This window comes from Lactuca virosa, chromosome 7 (genome assembly GCF_052849685.1).
Source record: "Lactuca virosa cultivar CGN04683 chromosome 7, Lactuca_virosa_CGN04683_v6, whole genome shotgun sequence".
In the NCBI taxonomy this organism is placed as follows: Eukaryota; Viridiplantae; Streptophyta; class Magnoliopsida; order Asterales; family Asteraceae; genus Lactuca; species Lactuca virosa.
The window spans coordinates 87,518,009-87,535,194 of record NC_136432.1 but is presented as its reverse complement, the minus strand read 5'-3'; the positions used below and the strand labels follow the sequence as shown (position 1 = coordinate 87,535,194).

The 17,186-nt window shown below is 36.9% G+C and overlaps 2 protein-coding genes across 2 annotated transcripts; one reads left to right on the top strand and one right to left on the bottom strand.

Annotated features, from left to right (window-relative positions):
- The first annotated feature begins 10,244 nt into the window (after positions 1–10,244).
- LOC145125729 (2-alkenal reductase (NADP(+)-dependent)-like) lies at positions 10,245–13,011 on the top strand. The gene is made up of 5 exons (XM_079061151.1): positions 10,245–10,692; positions 10,964–11,138; positions 11,335–11,501; positions 12,334–12,416; positions 12,487–13,011. Exons 1-5 carry the CDS (start codon positions 10,477–10,479, stop codon positions 12,863–12,865), a joined length of 1,020 nt encoding a protein of 339 aa, XP_078917277.1. The 5' UTR covers positions 10,245–10,476; the 3' UTR covers positions 12,866–13,011.
- A 641-nt stretch (positions 13,012–13,652) lies between these two features.
- On the bottom strand, positions 13,653–16,320 carry LOC145125888 (protein SUPPRESSOR OF GENE SILENCING 3-like). The gene is made up of 6 exons (XM_079061298.1): positions 16,206–16,320; positions 15,142–15,846; positions 14,767–15,064; positions 14,281–14,525; positions 14,057–14,169; positions 13,653–13,933 (listed from the first exon to the last, which is right to left on the bottom strand). Exons 2-6 carry the CDS (start codon positions 15,844–15,846, stop codon positions 13,876–13,878), a joined length of 1,419 nt encoding a protein of 472 aa, XP_078917424.1. The 5' UTR covers positions 16,206–16,320; the 3' UTR covers positions 13,653–13,875.
- Between the last annotated feature and the right edge of the window lie 866 nt (positions 16,321–17,186).

Below are 17,186 nucleotides of genomic sequence, written 5' to 3'. Positions count from 1 at the left end.
AACCCGCGATTGCAAGAAGATAGAGTTGGAGATGATTTTCCGGACGAGTATATTATGGTGACTGTGGGAGAAGAACCATGGTTTTCAAATATAGCTAATTACTTAGCTAGCAATTACATCCCAAAAGATCTCACAAGTCAACAAAAGAAGAAATTCTTTTCCGAGATAAAGTATTACTTTTGGGATGAACCATATCTTTTCCGAAGCTGCGCGGATGGAATCATACGAAGATGCGTGTTCGGGAATGAAAGCTGGAAAATATTGGAGCAATGTCATAGCGGGCCCACGGGTGGACATCATGGAGCACATTACACTGCTAAGAAGATCTTTGACATTGGGTTTTACTGGCCCACGATTTTTAAAGATGCAACCCAATTTGTCAAAGAATGTGATGCATGTCAAAGAGCGGGAAACATTTCATCTCGAAATGAAATGCCACAACATAGTATCCAAGTGTGCGAAGTATTTGATGTGTGGGGGATCGATTTCATGGGACCATTTCCCATATCCAAAGGCAACAAATACATATTGGTGGCGGTGGATTATGTATCCAAGTGGGCGGAGGCACAAGCTTTGCCAACTAATGACGGTCGGGTAGTGGTGAGGTTTTTAAAGAAGTTATTTTCAAGATTTGGGGTCCCGAAAGCTCTCATAAGTGACCGAGGCACTCATTTTGCCAATGATCAACTAGAGAAGGTGCTAAGTAAATATGGGGTAACCCATAAATTTTCAACATCCTACCATCCACAAACTAGTGGACAAACCGAAGTGACAAATCAAGCTTTAAAGAGAATCTTGGAGAAATCGGTGGGGAGCAATCGAAAAGAATGGTCGGATAAGCTAGACGATGCACTTTGGGCCTTCCGTACAGCTTTCAAAACCCCTATTGGTACTACACCATATAGGTTAGTTTATGGAAAGCACTGTCATTTACCTGTGGAGATAGAGCATAAAGCTTTTTGGGCTTTAAAGATGTGCAACTTCAACATGGAGGAGCTCAAGAACAACCGGTTAATGCAAATGAATGCTCTTGAGGAACTTAGAAATGATGCATACACTAGTTCTTTGATCTATAAAGAGAAAACTAAGAATTGGCATGACAGAAGGATCAAGGAAAATAAAGAATTTCATGAAGGGCAAAAGGTGTTGCTCTTTAATTCAAGGTTAAAACACTTCTCGGGCAAACTCAAGTCAAGATGGGATGGTCCTTTTCTGGTAAAGAAGGTGTTTCCACATGGTGCTATAGAGCTATTGTCAAAAGATGGCACCCCGTTCAAGGTCAATGGACATAGAGTCAAAAAGTATGAAGAAGGAGTTCCAAGGAATGAAGGCATGGAAGAGTTGATGTTGCTGGAAGGGATTGCAGCCACGTAGAATGGGAGGAGTCCAGCTAAAGACTCCTTAAAAAGAAGCGCTTCCGGGAGGCAACCCGAGTTTAGAGTTTGCATTTCTTTCTCCTTTACTTTCTTTTTAATTTCTTAGGATCTTTTTCATTCATCTTCTTCTGGAAATATGTTCTAAATGATTGCTTGAGGGCAAGCAATGCCTAGAGTGTGGGGTGGTGGGTTAAAAATTTTAAAAAAAAATCTAAAAAAAAAAAAAAATCAATTTTTGTCAAACTGCAAGCTTTACTCGCCGAGTAGGTACGAGTACTCGGCGAGTGCTTGTCTAAATAACCAAAAAACAGCGTAAAAGCATTTGTACTCGACTTTCAAGGGAAAAGGTATGATCTTTACACTTAAAAACTCATCAAAGGTTCAAGCTTTATCACTGATTTGCCCCTATTTTGTCTAAATTCGGATTTGGGGGTTTCCTCAAATTCTAGGGTTTTAATTTTACCATGAATTAGGAGTTGTAAGGAGAATTTTCTTTTGGTTTAGTGGTAAATGGACTTAGTACAGCAAACCCCTGTGCAAAATTGGGTGTTTTAAGTGACCCATATGTGTTCGACAGATTCTGGTCCCGATGTTCATCCTACTCGCCGAGTAGGACATGAACTCGGCGAGTAGGAGGCTATACAGATCTGTTTTATTCAATTTTAATTACTGGGTGTTGTTTGTTTGTGCTTTCTTAATGTTGTCATGCAGGTACCATGTCCAGACGAGGTCAGTCTTCAAGAGGGGGAAGCCAAGGGGACATCCCGTGGCTCTCGTTCCGCCAAATCACATCCAAATCGTCTCAAGCCCGTGCCAAAAACAAGTTAGAGGCTTTAAAACAGAAAGAGATTCATTTACCCAATGCAGTGGATTGGGATTGGATGGGGAAAGTTGGTTTGGAAGAAGAGCTAACACCATATTTGGTGAAAGAATGTAATTTGGGGGATTCAACCATCATATGTGATGGTTGGTTACAGCTTTTCAAAATTTAAGAACCGGTCTACGCTGAATTATGTTGGGAGTTTTTTGCTACCATCTCATTCCGAGGTGGTAGTGAGTACTACAATCCCAATGTAGTTTCCTTTTCTCTTGGTCAATGCAGCATGGCTGAATTTTCATGGAGGCTTGGAATCTATGAGCAAAGCACTATGTTGAATGAAGATTTTGAAGTTTTTTTAGAGAATTGCCACAAAGATCTCCCCGAGGGAGTGGTTGCTTCTACCTGGTGGAATACTATTGCTAACGGGGTGTACATCCTATCTACCGCACAGGAGGATCACATACGTTCACCGATCCACCGTCTCATTCATCGGTTCATTGCCAGCATGATTAATATGCGAAAGGACTGGGACAAGGTCCCGACCCTTGACATCTTTTATCTTTGGAGTATTATTACTCCCGATGTTTTCTGCAATCTCCCCTATCGCGTAGCCAAGTATCTTGCTGAAGGGGCTGTTAAGGAGAAGATGAACTCCAAGATTAATGGAGGGATGTTTGTGACGAGGCTTGCAAGGTCATTTGGGGTATTAGATTTGCAAGAGTCAAGGGCGCTGACGGTCATTTATCCCCCTCCGTTCAACATCGCATTATATAGGAGGGAAAGGATTGTGGAAAAGTTTGGTGATTCTTTTTCTATTCCTCACGCGGATCAGCCGACTATCCCCGAGGATCCGGGAAGGCGAGTGAGGCAAAGAAGCGAGCGGGTACGGGAAGACCCACCGGTTATTCCGGTGGAAGAAGAGAACGATGGATGGAATCAACTTGAGTACCGGCGCTACTTGGATGATATTGGAAGAGGAGTTAACTATAACAATCAATCATTTGACTATCTCTTCCAACAAATGAACATCGCACCGACACCTGGACCCGGCTACCCCTACATCATGAGTTGGGAAGAAAGGATGAGGAAAGGAAATGAAGGAGGAGGAAGTGGAGCTGGAGGAGCCGACATGGATGATGAAGAATGAAGAATGTTTCTTTTGTGTTTTTAATTTATTTTCATGATGTTTGATTTGGACAACTTGTTAAACTTGGATGATTTTATTTCTTGTTAGGACTTTTGGTTGCTTTCACTTTTGTCTGCATTTTTTTTCAGGATTGGAAGGTTAGGATGCATTTAGAAGTCTTATGGGTCAAGGTTCAAGTAAGGAATGTTCAATTGGGAGTGCGAAGTCTTTTCCATTAAGTTCGAGTCCGTTAGAGTTGGGAGTGTAGAGTGCTTTATTACTGAAGTAATTAGAAAAAGAGTCACTGAATTACCCCAATCCAGCACTTCCGTCGAAAGGAAAACTCAGCACCTACTCGCCGAGTGCACATATCCTACTCGCCGAGTGCATGGACAATTACACGACTTCTCTGCAAGTTAGCAACATACTCGCCGAGTACACGACTTACTCGCCGAGTCCATCATCATTTTTCGGATTCCAGAGTTGTTTTGGGCACGTTCGTTGCAGTTTTATCCAACTCTTTCATAGAGAAACATTGCTGGAGGTTTCTAGGAGCTGTATCCTACATATTTGAGTCATTTGCAAGTCTACCACACGCGACATGACACCCAAGACATGGATGAGCTGTTCCCATGTTTAAAGTCATTCAAAGATGGAGCTAAATTGAAGATGATCAGCCTCGCCACTGCTATCCCAGGGGAGTTTGTTCCAATTCCCTCTATACTTTAGTATTTTTCTTTATCATGCATAGCATGCAATGGGGACATTGAATGAAATAAGTGTGGGGTAGGGGGTTGGTTGAACCTTAGCAAATTTAGAATCCTAATATCATAATTTAGGTCTATTTTTTTTAAATTTTTTTTTTGCACTATTGCATACCAAAAATGTTACTCAGGATTTAATTTAGAAAATTTTGGTAAAAAGTAATTAGGATTCCATGTTAGAATTGTGTGGATGATTGTATGAAGACCCAAATGTTTAGTTGAGCCTATATACGTTATAGTGCATTTGTGGCCCCCTTATTCTAGTGAAATCATGGGACAAAAACACAGCCTCGCTTAGCCCGAAGGATGCAATATGTTTAGCATCGTGTACTTGAAATGTATCCAGGAAAATTGTTATCATTAATCAATAAAGGTTGAAGTTGAGCGCCCCTGCTTAAGCATGTAGGTACTGAGTGAAAAAAAAAGTGAGTTACATGAAAAAAAAAGAGAATTACAAAAGAAAAGTTTGAAGAATTTTTGGAGCATCAAAGTCAAATATGAAATTAGAAGATCAAAAATTCCAAGAAATTCAAAAAGTTGAAGATACCAAAAACCAAACAACAAAGTGGTGAATTCAAAGAGATCAAAGATCAAATGCCAAAGAAATGAAGAATTCCAAAGAGCTCCAATGTGGTATCATACATTGTAATTATCTAGATTATGTATGCTTGGGTTACTCAACCAAAAACACCTTGAGGTTAAGAGGTTTTCTGAGGATGGATTCGGAGGGATGCATAAAATGAGCATAGTTCGGGGTGAGTGGGCGAATGTTTATGAGGATTGTGAGTATTTAGAGTATGGGGGGTTATTAGGAAAATTTTAGACACAAATGTGCGCGTTGCGGTCTTGGCATAATGGCTGGGTTTGACTGGAGTTGTCCTATGTGATTCTAATGTGTTAAAATTCAGTTTTGCTTGGGGGCAAGCAAAAGTCAAGTGTGGGGTATTTTGATATGTGCATAATTAATCATATGTTTAACATATATTTCTATTCATTTTTGGATAATTATATGCATAATATGGACAAAAGGTCCTTAATAATGCTTATATTGTGTTTTCAGTCCAAAAGACATGCTTGGAAGCAGAAAGGAAAAAAGGAGAAGCAATTAGAGACCAAAGAATGAAGAAAAAGGGAAAACTACACACCTACTCGGCGAGTCCACGCATGTACTCGGCGAGTTCATTAGAATGTTCCCGAAAGAAAAGTCAAGATTCCTTACCGAACACGGATTTCACATTAGTACTCGGCGAGTCCACGACCTACTCGCCGAGTAGCCCCTGTTTTGTGATAATTATAAATAGCGGGTCTTAATCCGATTAAAGGACCTCTGGAACCTTTGGGGAGAAGCAAGCTGCGATTGAAGAGCCAGAAGAACCCTAGAGAACGAAGATACAACCTAGAATCCAATTCCGAAGAAGATTTGAGGCATATTCTCATCATTCTACTTAATCTATTGTTTCTCAATTATGGTTAGACAATTAGAATTCGTTTTATTGCTGTTAATTACCTCAATCATGAGCTAAAACTCTTAAACTTCTGTTTGGGGATACAAAATTGATATTATGGTTTGATTAATGGTAGGATTAATTAAATATTGGTGATTTTGTTAATTTTAGCTTGTTAAAGAACCTTGTGTGTGAATGATAACTAATTTTCTGTTAATAGGAAGATAATTAAATAGTATGAACATCTTTTAATTATCAACCCCATATGTTTATGTGACCACTTTATCATATGTCTAGGACTAACGAACGCGAAACTAGAATTAATAAGAAAAATTAGGTAAATTCATGTGTGAGCTTGTTTGATGACCATCAGCAAGAGGTTAACTAAAGGACCAATTTAGTTAGCTATTATAAGTCTAAATTAACCCGAATAAATAATCTAGTGAATTAAATTAAATTAGACAACTGATCACTGTTTGAGTTAGTTTGTTTTCTAAGGATTATCGTAGCGAATGCAAGGCTAATCACTTGAATCGGTAGCCAATAGAAGAATTAATCCATTGCACTATTACCATAATATCAACCATAGGATCAATTGAGTTGAACTAAACAGAAGTCCCTTTATTATTAAATTCAGTTAAATCTTTGTTTTTCTAGTTCTTAGCCTAAGTAGTATTAGTAAGTTTCTAGTCTTGTAAAACTAGAGAAAACCCATATTTACTATTTAATTTAGATAAAATTAGTCTTTAGTTTTAATTTACCGTTCCCTGAGTTCGACACTCTACTTACCCAACTATACCACTAAAAGACAGGTTTACTGCCTTTGTGTGCTTAATTTATAACTCAAAAGTAGGATTAAAACCAGTGCATTTCACACTCATCAAGTAGCAACGGGCTTGGTACGCGTGTTTAGTGACCTACTCGCCGAGTCCATGAAGGGACTCGACGAGTAGGAGCTGGCAGAGGAAACCCTAAATCCCGGGGTTTTGCACCCTATTTAAGGAAGCATAAGCCTCCTTTAGCCTCTTTGCAGTCCTTTGAGAGCTCAGAAAACCCTAATTCGTGTGGTATTTCATTCTTGTGTGTGTAAAGCTTTGGAGAGGAGATCTTTTGAGAAGAGGAGCTTGGGGAACAAAAGGCTAGGAGCAAGGAAATGTGGGAAATCAGAAATCTACCTCAGATAGCATCATTTGGAGGTATCAATTCGTCACCTTTTCTCCTTTTTCTTTCTAGACATTTTTTGGTTGAGATCTAGGGTTTTTATGGTTTGGTTGAGATGGTAATGTGGGATATAAGCTAGATCTGAAGTTGTAACTTCAGATCTGTAACCTTCTTGGGTCTAGAGTCATAAAGCTCCGAATTTGGCCATGTATGAAGCCTCTTTGAGTATGAAACCCCCATTGTGAGCTTGGATTTGACATTAAGAGCCTTTGTAGCTATGCATGCACGTAAAGTTTGCAACTTTACGTGAAAAGCATGCCTTAGAAGCTTGGATCTGTAGTTTGGAGCCGATGCATGGCTCAAATGAGTCTGTATGGCAAAAAGGACTGAAGGGACTCGGCGAGTCGCATGGTCGACTCGGCGAGTCATAAGAAGATAGGCATGAACTCGACGAGTTAGAAGAACAACTCGGCGAGTCCAATGAAGATTGTCGTTGACTCGACGAGTGGATGAACAACTCGGCGAGTCGGATGAGGTTGCCCCAAATTATGTATGCGCGGGTAACTGTCGAGTTGCAAGAAGGAAGCTCGACGAGTGGCCTTAGGGTCTCGATCGTAAGCCAAAGGAACTCGACGAGTCACTCAGGTGACTCGACGAGTGGGTTAGTACTTCAAGGAACTCGACAAGTAGCCGGGGGTACTCGGCGAGTCAAGGTCAACATGGACTGTTGACCTTGACTGATGACTTTGACTTTAACCAGGGTTTGTTTAGTTGGCTTATGGGTATGATTATACTATGGTAATAGGTGGTGGAGTTTGTGGCAGTGATCCAAGGGTTGAAGTTTATCTACCGAGTCGACATCTGCAAGGTGAGTTATCCTCACTATATCGATAGGGTCTAAGGCACCAAGGCCGACCCTTTTAGTTGTTATTGTTATGGTATGCTACATGTGGATATGATCTGTTAGATCAGAATCAGGATAGACAGTATGTTATGCTCTTATGATCCGTAGGGATTGATATGTTAGTGACCTGCTAGGTCAGTGCTCTAGTTATGAGAGATTGCTATGTTTGGTGCTCAGTGAGATAGATATGTTTGATGGTTGTATATGCCAGTATATGTTAGTTATGCGCACATGGTTATTTGGTTGTTGCTTGGGTTGAGGCGGTCCTACTTTGTGCTGAAGGCCAACACACCCTATGAGCAGTCCGGGAAGACTGTAGGCCCACGTGGCGGTCCAGTCATGCCGAAGGCTCAGTATAGATTCAGTTGGACTGTAGGCCCTGTAAGGCGGTCCAGTCAGGCCGATGGTCCAGTATGCATATTGATTGATTGATTGATTGATTATTACAGATATGGTATTATCCGTGTGGTATTGGTATTTTGGGGGTAGCTCACTAAGCCCTCGGGCTTACAGTTTTCAGTTTATTGTTTCAGGTACTTCAGGAGTTCATGGCAAGGCGAAGGCGTGACCGTACCGCTCCTCATCCTTATGATCTGGCTTTTGGGACACTCTGATTGAATAATGAATTGAAAACATTTTTTTGTAAACAATACTATTGGGTTTTATTTATGCTTGAAAAGTTTAAATTTGGCGTAAAATTTTTGGATGTTACAATAATATATCTATCGATCATATATTGATCTATTAATATCATCCAATCTCTCATCTATAATATATTTCTCAACATTTTCTCAATCTCTCAATCAAGAATTAATATTCTAATTAATAATAAATTATATAATAATCATCACAATTATCACAACACTGGATGTTTGAGTAGTGTTACTCACCTGGTTAGTCGATAGACTTATTCCAGTCTCAGCTTTGCTTTTCCACTATCTATCAGCTCGTCACATGCTAACACCTATTTATCAAATAACAAGTTCCTTAGAACCTGTCCAGACTCACTAATAATTATACCTTGTGGCCTCTTATAACAATAATAACCAAATATCATAATATTATCATAATAGGCTAAACCCGTAAGCCCGTGGCTAAATCTCTCATATTGGGTATTTCTCAGGTAATAGGGTTTATAACCTTTATCAACCAAACTCGATATCTAATCATGAGATTTTCTCACTAGTCTCACCAACGGGTTCATAATAGCTCCATATCACAAATACCCGTAACCCTTACATGGGTCTAATATATCTAATAATAATCAAATATCATAAATATAATTTATCGTGTAAAAGATACATCATTGTGTCCCGCAACTCAACTCTGTATCACCCATACGCCAACATAACATCTTTGGTATAGACTCCCGAGAATGGCTCCCGAGCATCATCTCTCCTCACGTACGCCAAAATACTCCTAAATGACTCAAAACACTCATATTTATACTCTGGGGATGCTCACGTCGTAAGCATATACCTCTCACGTCGTGAGAAGTGTTTAGACCGGTTTCTGCCACATGTCCTACTCTTTCGACACGTGTTTTTGTCGATTCATGTTGCTCACGTCGTGAGACAACATTCCTCACGTCGTGAGAGTCAAAGGTTTGACCGTTGACTTGATTTTTGTTGACTTTCTCAATATAGCAGCGTACTTTCATCAAATCTTCAAACGATCATAACTTCCTCATACGGACTCTGTTTTTGATGATCTTTTTATCCACGTAATCTTCTCAACAAGATCTACAACATTATTTGATTGTCTTTTTATAAATATTATTCCTAAAAATAAAGCAACTCAAGGCTTTATCTCATTTACTCGACTCATAATATCTATATTTCGTAAAATAACACATGTTATGAAAGCTGGGTGTTACATTAAGCCTCTTTGTCCTTATCCACATCTTCATTTCTATCTCCACCAAAAGCAAAATCTTTACCCGAATGCAAATACACGCAATAGATTTAAGCCACTTTAACGATTTATAATCTACCTTTGGTTTCATCTTTTTGATGGTGATCAGAGGGGACTAACATGAAGCTTTCCGTTCCCTGTCTTGATTAAACATGAAGCCAGTCACCGAAAAAACCATCATAGCGTAGAAAGTCAAGTGATTAAAGTTTTATGCGTTGGATTTCTCACCATCACATGAACCTTCTTGTCGTTCTCATCTTTATGTTTTTTATTTTCTTACATTTGCATCATCAGATACGGGATAAGAGAGAAGAGAAAGAGATTCAAAAAAATAAAAATGGGTATCAGGCGGGTGGAGAGAGATAGGCGTTAGAAAATGGATGGGTGAGATGAGGTCTAGGGAAAAAAAAATCATGAAATGACGAAAATTTCTGACTTTTAGAGACATAAGAATTAACGGATGTTTATCCGACTTTTAGAGACATATAAGAAATAACGGATATTTTGGATAAACAGTTAGATTAGGAGACCAAATCTGTATTAAAATTTTTTAATTTTAGATGATCATACAAAAAAAAAAATACAACTCAAACTACAATTTGTGATAAACCATGTCGACCAATTTTACAATTTACTCGTAAACAAATAAAATCGAACTCGTGGCATATGAAAAATGTGGGATTAGTGGGCATAGATACCACCACATACCACCTCCTTTATTCCATTCTTTACATTCAAAGAAGTCAAAAAACGACTCCTTCTTTACACTCACTAAAGGAGCAAAACACTTTAATCCATTGCAATACTAGAGAGAAAAAGAACCCCAAAAGAAAGAAACAAAGGAAAGGGGTTTCATTATCGGAGATAAAATATAACAGCAACACCCATAATACATCGAAGAGCTAGTATAGTATACTGCTTCCGTTTCCTGATTTTCTCTACTTTCAAGCATTCTACCACTCGTTAATGGAGGTCATAAACAGATATGTCGCCATAAAGGCCCCAATCGATGGCGTACCAAAAGAGAGCGATTTCGAACTGATGAATCAAAAGTTTTCGCTATCGATTAAGCGTGGATCCAAAGAGATCATTATCAAGAACCTTTATGTATCAATTGATCCGTATCACGTTAACCAAATGAAGACCACCGGTGCTTTAGGTAGAACCATCGTTCCTGGAGAGGTTAGATCTCAACTCAGTAATCAATCAGTTTTTTTTTTTTCTTTCTTTTTATTTTTTATTATTTTTTCTTTTAAATAACGTCCCTTTTAATACCTCATAAATCAGATATTCACAAAATTGACCACATTATTCAAATTAGTTACATATGAATAGTTTATTTGGTTATAAATGTTTATAATTTATAAAATCATTGTAACAAAAAATGAAAGACAAATGTGTAAACTTTTTCATGGACAAATTGGTGAATGTTATATATTTATTGTTGCTTCAGGTGATTAATAGTTATGGTGTAGGAAAAGTAATAGCTTCGGGGAATCCTAGATTCGCAAAAGGTGATTATGTTGTGGGCAATATAAGTTGGGGAGAGTATTCCATTTCAAAGGGCTTCTTTCTAAGAAAATTGGATCCAATGGGTTTACCATTATCATACCATATTGGGGTTTTAGGTAATTTCATTTTTTTTATCAATCTACTTTTGTTACTAAAATTACAAGTTATCATCACAATATCGTAATAGATACTAGAATTTTGTGCCAAATATATAGCATCGGGTAAAACGATTGTCACAAAAAATGGAATTTGAAAAATTCATACAAAAAATCTTAAATATGGTTTTATGGATATTTTATGTATGAAATACAGGGCTTAGTGGGCTTACTGCTTATGCGGGATTCTTTGATATTTGTAAGCCCAAGAGAGGTGAAACCGTATTTGTCTCTGCTGCTTCTGGATCGGTAGGAAATTTGGTGGGCCAATATGCAAAACAATTAGGGTGTTATGTTGTGGGCTGTGCTGGTAGCCCAAAAAAGGTTTCTTTTATTAATTTTTAATTCTATATTCGTTCATTTTTTTAGGTTAAGCATTTAATCTCGATAGTTATAACTTAATTACTGTTTTTTCACTTAATTTGAACAAAATACTTAATAAATTAAGCCATCAAAAACTTGACTTGGTGTATTAACACACCAACCATTTATCTACTTGCCCCTTTTTTCCTCAAAACTATTTTTACGTTAAAAATGATCATATTTTTAAATTGCTGTGAAAATTATTTGTTCAAATGTAGTTGTAAAATGGTCATTTTGAAGGTTGTTTTTTTTCCACATTAGTCCTATACGGATAAAATTGATGAGTTGTAAAGATGCATGTTTGGATAAAATGTTATATACATAATTGTCTATATTAAATAAATCTTATGAATAAAACAAAAATGAGCATTTTACCCATATATTTAAAAAAAAAACAAATTTTACAATATTCATCACTTTTAATGTGAAAGAAGTTAAGAGGGAAAAAATGCAAATAGGTAAAAGTCTATAGACTTAATACATTAAGCCATGTTTTTTATTGGCTTAACCCGTAAAGTCATTATGTCCATATTAAGTGAAAAACAACAACCATATATAGCTGTCCAGATTAAGTGTTTAACTCATTGAGCTCATTAAAACAAAAAGAAACAAATCCCTCTCATTTAGACGAATTATCTCGTCTAGACTAGAGAAAACAAACATTATATATAAATTTTATCATTTTATCGAGACAAACATCATTACCCATTTAATCATTTACCCATAGAAGATTTAATGGGAAGAAAACAGTCATTAGATTCTTGTTTCCTATAGTCTAATGTGTTGCATTTAGGTTAAATTACTTAAAGAAAAGCTTGGTTTTGATGAAGCCTTCAACTATAAAGAAGATACCGATTTAAATTCAGCTCTCCAAAGGTATTGACATTGCCGAAATCTTGAGTTATCGAGAAAAGAGACACATATTTAATATATTATTTTATTCTAGGTATTTCCCTAATGGGATAGACATATACTTTGACAACGTGGGAGCTCAAATGCTAGAGGCAGCAATATCAAACATGAACTTATATGGTAGGGTTGCAGTTTGTGGGGCCATTTCAGAATACACAGACAGTGAAAAACACGCAAAACTAGATATGTTAAGCATTATATACAAAAGAATCATTATTCAAGGATTCATAACTCACGATTACATGAATTTGTTTCCCGAGTTTGTTTCCAAAACCGTTGATTACATTCTTGTGGGAAAAATACATGTGCTTGAAGATGTTTTGATTGGTATAGAGAGTGTTCCTTCGGCTTTTGTTGGAGTTTTTCATGGGAATAATGTTGGGAAAAGAATAGTTAAGATCGCGGATGATTAAGGATAGAAACATAAGTTATTTCTTATTACCAAAACCAATCGTCAAGATGTTTTGTCATGAATTGTTTCATGTGACACTTGTTGTATGTTGATAAAGAGATGGTTTGTATTGGTCTTAACTATCATTAATAATACTTTACCTTCATATTTCTATAGCATTAAAATCATTAACTTTTAAATGCAGAATTTGGGGTCATACTCAAAAGTTGCAACTAAAACACTACAAAATCCAAAATAATAATTCAATTTTAATCCTAAACCCCAAAGATCCAACTTAAGTCACTCAAGTTTTAATTGCACCCAATAGACCAACAAACTTTTTTTTGGTTCTATTATACCATTGAAACCAATGATAGCCGATTTATCAACACACACGGAGTCCACGTCACCAATTGTGTCCACGTAATCGATGGTATAATAAAACCAAAAAGAAAAGTATGTTGGTCCTACAACTAAATAGGTTTAATGACTTGAAAACAAATAAAATATTATTGGTTGTTATTTTATGACAGTTTCATAGACAATATTAAAAAACTTTTAAACACCATTTATAAATCCAAATCTTCGATTTTGCCTCAACTTACTTGTCTTAAAAATGTTTAGACCAATCATAAAACAATTAAGATCTTTTTCAACTAGAATTTTTAATTTTCTTCTACCTATATAACTATTTCTAAGAAGTTGACAACAAGGAGACTACCCAAGCCATTGAATCAAGAAGGAGCTTGACTCAAACTAGTTTGAAGCCCTATCTATCCCTCCATAAAAATGCAAATGCAAATATTAACTTTTACAAATAAAAAGCAATAATGAGATAAACAAGACACATAAACCTAAAGGGGTCAAAGTTTTACATAATGAACCATGAAAATCAAAATACTTACATTACCACCTCCACAAAACTATAACCATTAGAAGGATTAAAACGACACTAAATAGTTTTTTTTAAACATTAATTAGGACCTAGTAGTATTAATCAACTAGCTTACTCTTCATTTCATCATCTCTTCTTCATGCAATTTCATCAACTTTTCCCTTCATTTCTTTTGAACTTTCAACCTTCTCCTTCCTATACATGTTTAAGAAAACCGATTACACAAGATGACAATATAAATGTGAAATTACCTAACTACCATCAACTTTAATTGTACTTTTAGATATTATAATATCGATTACACAAGATGACAAATACCTTTCATCTACACAAGATTTCTCAATCCTCTTGCTTTCTTCCTTTTTGTATGCATTTCGCGCATCTTGAATCACTTTCAATTGGTCCTTAAAGAACTTTTCTTGAAAGTCCATCTAATAAAAAATATACAATTACATAAAAATGTAACCAATTAGCTTTGTGAGTGTTTCTCTTTTTGACTTAATACAAAAAGAACGAATTAAATGAGGCTTTAACTTTTTTACCTCTTCTTTGTTTTGTTCATGGTAGAGTTGTGTTCTTTCTCTCACAATGCGGCTTTCTTCTTCAAGTTTTTTCAGCTTTTGAGACACTATCCAAAAGCTTTCTTCAAGTGCTTTTAAACTTATCTCTTGTTTGGCTACTTTTTTCTTATACCAATGCAACTGTTGGCTATCCTCATTCATTTGCTTCAACCTTTTCACAACCTTCTCTTGATATGAAACCAACTCAAACTTCATCTTTAATTTTGCTAAATAAACACATTCCAAAACTCAAAATCATGATATTGCACTAAAACTAACACCCCTTTTCTTGTTTGATACAAAAGACAATATTTTTGATGATCAGGATGAGGAGGGCATTTATGTCTTTTGCACAGACAAGAGATCAAAAGTTAGTCCATGTCTCTCCCACCTTTTGAGGTTATTGACATCAAAAAGTTGCAATTTTTATAAGTCCAAGAGAAAGGACAAGTGTATATAGTTGCATACCATGTGAGTATTGGTTAAAGATTTCCAAGTCTTCTTTTGTAGCCATGAAACCGTATAATTGTCTCTTATTACCCTCAAGATGGAAAACATTTGGGTAATGATCCCACGCATCTCTACCTAAACCTTCAAGTTCAAACTCCTTGCTTAATCTCTCAGCCTCAAGATACCCAACTGCTGACGTGTCAAATATCAACACACTCATCCCTCTATGCCCTTCAGGGCCAAATGAGCTTCGGGCTCTCACAGCTTCATATGAATCAAAGTAACTAAGAAGCTCTTGAGTTCCAATTCCAATCCACTGAAACTCACATTCATTTTCACAATCAAAAACTTAAAAAAAGAAAAAGAAATAAGGGTATAAGATATAAGACATACCTTTTCATTTTCATCTTGTTGAAGCTGTGTATTCATGACAATCACCATTGGAGGCCAGACAATTTCATGATCTTTAACATCTTTATCAAGTCCTTTCCATTTTCCATAAGACTCACCACTTTGAATCACCATAGCCCCTCTTCTACAAAGTTCTTCATCCAGAAGTTTAGCAAGATCTCTATGAAGCTTTGGCCTTCGTGTCCCTTTGGTTTTGATATGTGTGAGAAATGATTTCATACCTCGATACCACTTTATAGAACAAGGGCCATTCTGGCAAGCTGGACAATGCCATTGTCTAACTGGCTCGTTGATTTGCTGAGGTGTCAGATCATCTAAAATTCCAAAGAATTCAGAAAACCATGGGTTCTTTTTACGGGTGTCATGGCTCTCTTGACTGTCGTCTGAATCATAATCATCACTTAAAAGTTCATCTTCAGATACATAATTGTAATCCCCAGAAATTTGATTGTTAGTTGATTCATCAGTTTTCTTGGTATCAGGTTGAACCCATGAACGCCAACCACCTCCATCTCCAGTTTTGTTTCCCAAAAAGAGGTCCCAACTGTTGTTTTGGTTGGAATTCAGGCTCATATCTACAAAACCCTGGTTCAATTGGTCAACATCAGAGTTAGGAGAGACAGCCATGGTTGTACCCTTCTGTGAAGACTCGTTGCTGTCGCCTCTACTGCCTCCGCTGGTAGTCATCTGCATGCATTCAGATTTCGTGTTCATTTTCTCAATCTTTTAAGGCTGATCACTTTGCTTATGCAACGAAGGTACAGAAATATTGCGGTACAAATTAGTAAAATAAAGCATAAATTGGTAAAACCCTAAATTAAGTAAAACAGGCAACAGACAACGAAAAATTGTTTCGGGAACATCATAAATACATTTATAGATAAAGAATAAGGTTCTAGCTCTTTCGATTTGGAGGTTTTTGTTTCATGAATGTAAAACCCTACAGGGGTTTTGAGTGTGTAAAAACACATACATTGCAGCGACAAATGAAGAAACAGCGTCGAAATGCAACGATTGAGAGGCATATTGAGGAATCAGAAGATTACCTGAAGGAGATATCCGTAGCTCGAAGGGAAACGAAGGAGGAGAAAACACGATCGCCGTGTGGAATAATAGTGTGTGCCAAAACAAATGGGGGGAGGGGGGGAGTGTTGAATAGTGTGTCTGTTACAACTACAAGGGGAATATGAATTATGAAAGGACTAAAAGCACGTCTGAGCTCTTTTTGAAATGACTAGAATGCCCATAATTTGTGTGTGAATTATAACTTTGCCCTATGTTCCTTTAATTTATTTCATTTTCATTCTTTTGCTTTTATGATTTTGGCATAATGAGTTGAGATAATAACCAACATGACGGGGGATAATAAAGAGGATTTCGGGGCGGGGGCGGGGACGGGGGCGGGGATAATAAAGAGGATTCGGGGGCGGGGGCGGGGACGGGGGAACGGGGAAATTTCGGGAGCGGGGGCGGGGGATGCACTCCCCATACTGTTTACCCCCGTTGACATCCCTAATGACTAAGAAATTATCAACACGACATTGTTTTGTTATATAATGGGTGAAAATTTTTGATTTGGCCTTAAGCATCGATACATTTAGCTTTTGATCCACAAACACAAAAATAACTACCTAGATTTTTACATATTAATACAAGAACAATAGTAAAAAGGTAGTTGTCGTTTTTTCTCATTTTATTTATTTATTTATTATTTTTTTATAGGCTCATTTTTTTAGTTTACCAAGAAGTTTTACAAAATTACATCAAATAAAATTACAATGCAAAACTAGATACAAGCTACATAACTAACAAAAAGTAGATCTAGCAAACCTAAACTTTAAAGATAAGCAAAAACTAATTTGAGATCAAGACGGAATTGTGTCTAGATCATTAGCAAGATGGTATGGAATGCAAAAGCTAGACACAAAAGATCTCAAAACAGCAACGTTCTAGTTCTTGTTCCTTTCTTTGGAAGATTCGTATGTGTGACATCCTCAATTTCATGGCCAAAAAAGACTGATTTGTTT

What these genes read in the sequence shown, in the direction of transcription:
- LOC145125729 (XM_079061151.1), top strand. Translation starts at nt 10,477, where the DNA reads ATGGAGGTCATAAACAGATATGTCGCCATAAAGGCCCCAATCGATGGC. An exon ending in GAACCATCGTTCCTGGAGAG is followed by an intron (nt 10,693 to 10,963) that starts GTTAGATCTCAA and finishes TTGTTGCTTCAG; the next exon opens with GTGATTAATAGTTATGGTGT. An exon ending in GTGCTGGTAGCCCAAAAAAG is followed by an intron (nt 11,502 to 12,333) that starts GTTTCTTTTATT and finishes TGTTGCATTTAG; the next exon opens with GTTAAATTACTTAAAGAAAA.
- LOC145125888 (XM_079061298.1), bottom strand. Translation starts at nt 15,846, where the DNA reads ATGACTACCAGCGGAGGCAGTAGAGGCGACAGCAACGAGTCTTCACAG. An exon ending in AACAAGATGAAAATGAAAAG is followed by an intron (nt 15,065 to 15,141) that starts GTATGTCTTATA and finishes TGTGAGTTTCAG; the next exon opens with TGGATTGGAATTGGAACTCA. An exon ending in AAATCTTGTGTAGATGAAAG is followed by an intron (nt 13,934 to 14,056) that starts GTATTTGTCATC and finishes AAACATGTATAG; the next exon opens with GAAGGAGAAGGTTGAAAGTT.